Source organism: Cebus imitator, unplaced genomic scaffold (genome assembly GCF_001604975.1).
Source record: "Cebus imitator isolate Cc_AM_T3 unplaced genomic scaffold, Cebus_imitator-1.0 Scaffold485, whole genome shotgun sequence".
Lineage (NCBI taxonomy): Eukaryota > Metazoa > Chordata > Mammalia > Primates > Cebidae > Cebus > Cebus imitator.
The window spans coordinates 683803-691864 of NW_016107800.1; the positions used below are offsets into that span (position 1 = coordinate 683803).

Here is an 8062-nt window from a genome sequence, read left to right on the forward strand (position 1 = left end):
GTAGCCAGGCATGGTGGCATGCCCCTGTAGTCCCAGCTACTCAAGAGGCTGAGGCAGGAGAATCACTTGGACCTGGGAGGCAGAGGTTGCAGTGAGCCAAGATCGTGCCACTGCACTCCAGCCTGGGTGACAGAACAAGGCTCCCTCTTTTTTCTTTTTTTTTAAGACGGGGTTTCACCATGTTGCTCAGGCTGGTCTTGAACTCCCGACCTCAGGTGATTCGCCCACCTTGGCCTCCAAAGTGCTTGGATTACAGGCATGAGCCACCACCCCTGGCCATTTTTCTTTTCATTTTGACTCCCTCTTAAAATAAAAAACAAAAGATTTAAAGGAGGTGAGGAAATGAATCACACAGATTATCTAGGGGGAAAAGTATGCAGGCAGGTGGAATACCTAATGCAAAGACCCTAAGGCAGAATCTTGTCTAACAGGTGCGTGGTCTGTAAGCAGGCCAGGGAGGTGGAGTGGAGCTGGTACTGTAAATAAAAGAAGAAGCAGGAGATGGGTCAGAGAAGTTAAAAAGCCAGATCTTGAAGGGCCTCACGGGCCATTGTAAGACTTGTACTCTGAGTAAATTGGTGAAACATGAGAAGGTTTTGAGCAGAGACGTGACACTATCTGACCTACATTTTTAAAGGAAAAATCCGCCGCTCTGTTGGAAACATGGTAGGAGGAGGAGAAAGGTGGAAGCAGGTAGATCAGTTGGGAGGTTGTTACAAGAATCCAAGCAAGAAATCGGTGGGGTGCAGTGGCTCATGCCTGTAATCTCAGCACTTTTGGAGGCTGAGGTGGGCGGATCAGCTGAGGTCAGGAGTTCAAGACCAGCCTGACTGACATGGTGAAACCACGTCTTTAAAAAAAATAAATAAATAATAAAATATGCTCTTTCCGCCATCTCTCCGTGCCGCCACAATGGTGCACATGAATGTCCTGGCTGATGCTCTCAAGAGCATCAACAATGCCGAAAAGAGAGGCAAACGCCGGGTGCTTATTAGGCCGTGCTCCAAAGTCATCGTCCGGTTTCTCACTGTGATGATGAAGCATGGTTACATTGGCGAATTTGAAATCATTGATGATCACAGAGCTGGGAAAATTGTTGTGAACCTCACAGGCAGGCTAAACAAGTGTGGTGTGATCAGCCCCAGATTTGATGTGCAACTCAAAGATCTAGAAAAATGGCAGAATAATCTGCTTCCATCCCGCCAGTTTGGTTTCACTGTATTGACAACCTCAGCTGGCATCATGGACCATGAAGAAGCAAGACGAAAACACACAGGAGGGAAAATCCTGGGATTCTTTTTCTAGGGATGTAATACATATATTTACAAATAAAGTGCCTCATGGACAAAAATAATAATAATAATAATAATAATAATAAAATAATAATAATTAAAAAAAAATCAACGCAACAGCTTCAAATGCAGACTAATATCCACTAGTGTACTTCATACACTCTAAGACGTCATTGATTGTAGGATATATCCTGATTTCAGAGATGTTAAAATATGCAGTGTGAATTGCATTATGCTGGGCTGAATCAGTGACTCAAATACCACAAGTGTTGGTTGTTGAAGACAGGAATTTCCGAAACAGTGAACAACTTTTGGTAAAGTTCCAAATGCAGCAAAGTACTATTTTCTGTCAATTTACCCATTAGCCTTATATTTAGACATTCCATTTATATTAAAACCATGCAAAAACAGTTCATATTTATACATAAAATGGAATGAGAGACTAGGTTCAAATTAGTATACACAAGTTTTTTAAAAATCTACGTTAATGTCGAGCAAGGCACTAAAAGTTGTGTGAAATGTAGGAAAATTCTGTAATGTATTTGCCCATACATTATCAGAAATGTAATGCCCCAGCCCACATCCTCTAAATGACCAATCATTGTGACAGTCAGAATGTCTCCCTGTTGTAAATGGATTTATAACATTGGGAAGAATCCACACCGAGACAATGGATCACTCAGCAAGGCTAATTTACTTCCTGCAGGAAGGGTGCAACTTGCCAGCAGTCTTGCCACAGGAGCACACATGAACAAAGGAGACAGGGACATTTGTAACTTTCATAACTTCGCCCTACTGCTGTGTCCAGTTTCCATTGGCCGGAACAGGACCTCACATTCTATGCTTGACCTGATTGGCTAAAAACTTGGAAATTTCCTGAATAGATAAGGGAGAAAGAAGATGAGGAAGAAGACAAGGAATAAGAGGAAGCTAAGCAGGAGAAGGTCAGGAGGATTTCCAAATTAGGAATGGCATGCACCAGGGTTTGGAGCTTACCCAGTCCTGTTCAGACATGCCAGAGCGAGCCAAGGTAGCTGATTTAAGACAGAGCTGATTTAGAGAATATATATACATGGATATATGCTTATGCTAATAGTGGATAACGGCCATACAGCAAGAGATTGTAGCTCCTTATAATGTAGTCTAAAATGCAAACTTTGAAGAAAAACTTTCCTATCTCTCACATCCCCAAGGCCGGGCGCAGTAACTCACGCCTAGAATACCAGCACTTTGGGAGGCCGAGGAGGGCGGATCACTGGAGGTCGGGAGTTGGAGACCAGCCTGGCCATCATGGTGAAATCCCATTGCTACCAAAAATACAAAAATTAGCTGGGCGTGATGGCACTCACCTGTAATCCCAGCTACTCCGCAGGCTGAGGCAGTAGAATCACTTGAACCTGGGAGGCGGAGGTTGCGGTGAGCCCGAGGTTGCGCCATTGCACTCCAGCCTGGGTAACAAGAGTGAAACTCCTCGTTTCCAAAAAAAAAAAAAAGAGTTACTCCCCAAATTTCCAAAGAGGGGCCTAGAATGTAATGCCAGCAGAGTGCATGATCCAGAAACACACTATTATGCTCCAATCAGAGCGAAGCCTGGGTCGGCTGGGTGAAGTGAGACACCCAGCACCTTAGTGAAGACACCTGTAGCCTCAATGTGCTGCAACTCTCCCACCACCAGAGGGAGCTAGCCTTGGGATGAGGCTTTTATACCTTGTTATGCAATATAATTTTTTCTTTTTTTATTATTATTTTTTAAATATGTTTTCCTTTCGGATGGTCCAGGTGAATATTTTTTTTCAGATGGAGTTTCATTCTTCTTGCCCAGGCTGGAGTGCAATGGCACGATCTCAGCTCACTGCAACCTCCGCTACCCAGGTTAAAGCAATTCTTCTGCCTCAGCCTCCCAAGTAGCTGGGTTTACAAGTGCGTGCCACCACATCCAGCTGACATTTGTATTTTTAGTAGAGATGGGGTTTCACCATGTTGGCCAGGATGGTCTCAAACTCCTGATCTCAAGTGATCCACCTGCCTCAGCCTCTCAAAGTGCTGGGGTTACCAGGCATGAGCCACCATACCCATCCTATCCCATTGTTTTGAAATGCCATTTTTACATTTTCAGTTCCCACTCTAAGACTCCATAGTATATGGATTAGCTTTTGGACTTTGTTTTGTTCTATTTTTTTTTTCTACCCATGTGGCAGTGCTTCTCATAATTCTTTTCTTTCTTTCAAATTTTTCTAGGCTTATCTCACATGTGTGTTTTCAGATGAACTTTAGAAACAATTTTACAAATTTTAAAATATCTATTGGATTTTGTTTGGAATTCCATTGCAATCTAATATTAATATGTGAGGATGTGATTTGTTTTTTAGTTGATTTATATATTGAGTTTTCCCTTCCATAAATATGTCTATTATTCAAGTTTTATTTTATGTATTTCAGCAAAATTTTTGTATTTTCTGTAAAGGTCTTACACATTTTACATTGTTTTATCAGAGGTATTTCAGAGCTATTGCTATTACTGTAAATCAAGTATTTTTCTAACTGGCATAAGGGGTGTGTGTGTGTGTGTGTGTGTGTGTTTATAAACATATTGCTACGGTTTGAACATGTGTCTCCTCCAAAATTCATGTGGAAACTTAATCCCCATTCTGGTGGAATGAAAAGGTGAAGCTTTTGTGGAGGTGATTCAGCCACAAGGACTCCTCATGAATAGATTAATGTCCTTATAAAAGAAGCTTCAGAGAGAGTTTGCTCCTTTTCTGCCCTCTCAGCTTCCACCATGTGAGGATACAGTATTTGTCCTCTTTGGAGGACACAGCAACAAGGCGCCATCTTAAAAGGAGAGAGAGCAGCCTTCACCAGACATCAGACCTGCCCCTTGATCTTGAACTTCCCAGCCTTCAGAACTGTGAGACAGAAATTTCTATTATTTGTAAATGACCCAGTTCTCAATATTTTGTGATAGCAACACAAAAAGACTAAGACATACACATAAAGTATATATCCACAGCCACCCTACTGAACTAATATTATTTTCTTTCTTGACATTTTCTCAGTAGATAACCAAATAGTCTCCAAATAATGATTTTTTAAACTCTCTTTCAAAAGTTACATCCTATTGCATTAGCTAGGCCTTCCAGAAAAACTTTTTTTTTTTTTTAAATTTAAAAATAGAACTAGTGGCTGACATCTTGACATCTTTGTCTTGTTTCCTTCCATTTTTTCTTTTTGAGAGAGTGTCTCCTTCTGTCACCCATGCTGGAGTACAGTGACATGATTTTTCCTCACTGCAATCTCCACATCCTGGGCTCAAACAATCCTCCTGCCTCAGCCTCCCAGGCAGCTGGGATTACAGCTGGGATACACCACCACAACTGGCTAATTTTCAAATTTTTTTGTAGAGATGGGGGTCTCCCTATGTTGCCCAAGTTGGTCTCAAACTCCTGGCCTCAACTGATCTGCCTGCCTTAGCCTCCCAAAGTGCTGGGATTACAGGCGTGAGCCACCGTGCCCAACCTCCTTCCTTTTGTTAACAGCAGTTTTCTTGAGATACAATTCACTTACCACAAAAATCCTCCCACCTCAGCCTTCTGAGTAGCTGGGATTACAGGCATATGCCAATACACCTGGCATGACAATTCAGTGTCTTTCAGAAAGCTGAGATGGATCCTAAAGTCACTAGCAGCTGGAGGCTATCAATCAACTACATTCCTTGTAGCTAAATGGCAAGTTTTCTTTTTTCCTTAATAGAGTCAGGGCAGGCTGGGTGAGGTGGCTCATACCTGTAATCCCAACACTTTGGAGGGCTGAGGTGGGAGGATGGATTGAGTCTAATGGTTCGAACCCAGCCTGGGCTACATAGTGAAACCCCGTCTCTACAAAGTATACAAAAATGGGCCAGGTGTGATAGCACACCTGTAGTCCCACCTACTTGGGAGGACAAAGTGGGAAGATTGCTTCAGTCCGGGAGGTCAAGGCTGCAGTGACCTGAGATTGCGCCACTGCCCTCCAGCCTGAGTGACCCAGGAAGACACTGTCTCAAACAAATAAAAAAAATGTAGAGTCAGGGAGTCTCACTATGTGGCGCAGGATGGTCTGGAACTCCTGGCCTCAAGTAGTCCTCCTGCCTTGGCACCCGTATAGCTGCCATATTTGTATTGTGATTTTTTTTTCTTTTTTGAGAGAGAGTCTTGCTCTGTTGCCCAGGCTGGATTGCAGTGGTGTGATCTCAGCTCACTCCAACCTCCGCCTCCCAGGTTCAAGCGATTCCCTGCCTCAGCCTCCTGAGTAGCTGCGATTACAGGCGTGGGCCACCACACTCAGCTAATTTTTGTATTTTTAGTAGAGATGGGGTTTTACCATGTTGGTCAGGCTGGTCTCGAACTCCTGACCTCATGATCCACCTGCCTTGGCCTCCCAAAATAACTGTTTGTATCCCCCAAAGTGCCTAGCACAAAATTCTTGCCCATGGTAGAATCTCATTAAATATGTGTAAAATAAATTAGTAAGTGCCTGCTCATTGATTTTGGGACCTTTAGATAATTTGAGGTAGAAAAGTATGTAATACAGTCCTTACAATACAGCCCACATTGATAAATGTTTAACAACTGGCTTTTGGGAGTACTGATTTCTAGTATTTGCTGATTTACAGTTATAAATACTCCCACCATGGTCAATTTCCAGCTGCCCACATAACATTAGCAAGGATGCAAAAATTCCTGAAAATTTAACCATCAGTTTTCTCAAGCTGATACAAGCCAGCTCCAGCACCACTGGTCCTTACCTTCAAAGAGTTTTTGTATGTGTTTTTCCTTTGGATTTTTATTTATTGAAAGATAAAATTAGAATAATATTAAAGTTTTAAAAGGTAATTCACCGGTAATTCAACTACTCTAAACCCACATAACTTTATTTTTTTGTGTTCCCTTTCAGTCTTTGCTTCACACATGCATATTTTAAATAGTGTATTCATCCAATTTTTAAAAATATTGTGACAAATTTTAAACATATGCAAAGTAGACCGAATAAAATAATGAGCCTCATGTACTAGTACACAGCACCTTAAAACATTTACCTGTCACCAGTCCTATCCCATCTGCATCACCAGCTACTTGCCCCACCCACATACTCACTGTTTGAAACAAATTCTGGACATCATATCCTTCCATCTGTAAATATTTCAGTAGTAACTCTATCATTTTTCATTCAGCTTTCTCCACTTGTAGCCTAAGAAGACAAAGACATAAATAATTCAACTAAAACATTTTTAAGTATTCCAGTATTGGCAGTAAGAGTTGATTTGGGGGGCAAAGGGGGACTGTATAAAAGCTACAGCATCCGGAGAGCTTTATTATTGAGTCTTTTCATTTTATCCCAACCCTGCTCTGTGTGGCAAAGTGCAGGAGAATCCCATTAAAATTCCATGTGTTATCAAATACACAACAATGTAACATGGATTGAAGTCATCATCAAAACAAATTTTAGGCCAGGCACGGTGGCTCATGCCTATAATCCCAGCACTTTGGGGGGCCAAGGTGGGCAGATTACAGGGTCAGGACCTTGAGACCAGCCTGGCCAATATGGTGAAACCCCATCTCTACTTAAAAAATACAAAAATTAGCCAGGCATGGTGGCACATGCCTGTAATCCCAGCTACTTGGGAGGCTGAGGCAGGAGAATCACTTGAATCCAGGAAGCAGAGATTACAGTGAGCCGAGATCGCACCACTGCACTCCAGCCTGGGCAACAGAGTGAGACTCCATTTCAAAAAAAAAAATTGTGGTAAAAATATCTAACATAACTTTTGTTTGTTTGTTTGTTTGTTTTGAGAAAGGGTCTCTCTTGCACAGGCTAGAGTGCAGGGGCACTGTCACTTGACTTCCCAGGCTTACGTGATCCTCCCATCTCAGCCTCCTGAGTAGCTGGGACTAAAGGTGCACACAACCACACACAGCTAATTTTTTTTTTTTTTTTTTTGAAAGACAGGGTTTTGCCATGTTGCCCAGGCTGGTTTCAAGCTCCTGGACTCAAGCCATCTACCTGCCTTGGCCTCCCAAAGTGCTGGGATTACAGGCGTGAGCCACCATGCTCAGTAACATAGAACATCACTTTACCGTTTTAACCATGTTTAAGTGCACAGTTCAGCGGCATTAAGGGCATTCACACTGCTTTGCAATCTCATTTGTGGCCTTTAATGGTACCTTTCGCATCATAGATCTACAGGGTCTGGAGCAGAGGGAGATCGTTACATACTAAGGTATGCAAATCCAACTATTGGAACTTCGCAAACACAAAGTTAGGGAAATAGAGCAAAATAGGAGATAGGAGAGAGAAATGAACAGAGCAGGCAAGGCCCTCCTCTCTGGCACTCAGTGAAAGTGCCCCCCAAGTGAACAAGAAAGGTAAGCCTCAGGCACCCACAGGAACCTTCTGCTTCTCATAGTCGGACATCTCTCCAGGCTGAGGGGGATTCTAAATTTAAGATTTGTGTTTTGCTATAATACTGCACCAAACACAAGCCAAGTACTTTTCCGATTAGTAATATTATCTGAGAAAACAATGATCTGCCCTAATGCTAGCAGAAAAACTGGGTGAGAGTTAATAAAAGGTTGGGAGAGCTTGAGGCCTTCTAAAAGACTTCCCAGGGCAATTTTTACTTTATTCCATGTCCATCTATATGCTGACCTTTGGACTTCACTAAGGTGAGATACTGCCCCCTGTACATTTGCCTGGATTGCAGTAGTACAGCATTAACTTTTTTTTTTTTTTTT

At 42.3% G+C, this 8062-nt stretch overlaps 1 protein-coding gene and 1 long non-coding RNA gene across 2 annotated transcripts in view; one reads left to right on the plus strand and one right to left on the minus strand.

The window, feature by feature from the left end:
* The first annotated feature begins 885 nt into the window (after window positions 1-885).
* LOC108292256 (40S ribosomal protein S15a-like) lies at window positions 886-1351 on the plus strand. The gene has a single exon (XM_037732957.1). It carries the CDS (start codon window positions 913-915, stop codon window positions 1303-1305), a length of 393 nt encoding a protein of 130 aa, XP_037588885.1. The 5' UTR covers window positions 886-912; the 3' UTR covers window positions 1306-1351.
* Window positions 1352-5712: 4361 nt separating this feature from the next.
* Window positions 5713-8062, minus strand: part of LOC108292257 — a 22813-nt gene continuing 20463 nt past the window's right edge. Inside the window, exon 3 of the long non-coding RNA XR_001820224.2 lies at window positions 5713-6518. This is a non-coding gene — a long non-coding RNA (uncharacterized LOC108292257). The remainder of the gene's footprint in view (window positions 6519-8062) is intronic.

Excerpts from the sequence above, each read along its gene's own strand:
- LOC108292256 (XM_037732957.1), top strand. The coding sequence starts at position 913 with ATGGTGCACATGAATGTCCTGGCTGATGCTCTCAAGAGCATCAACAAT.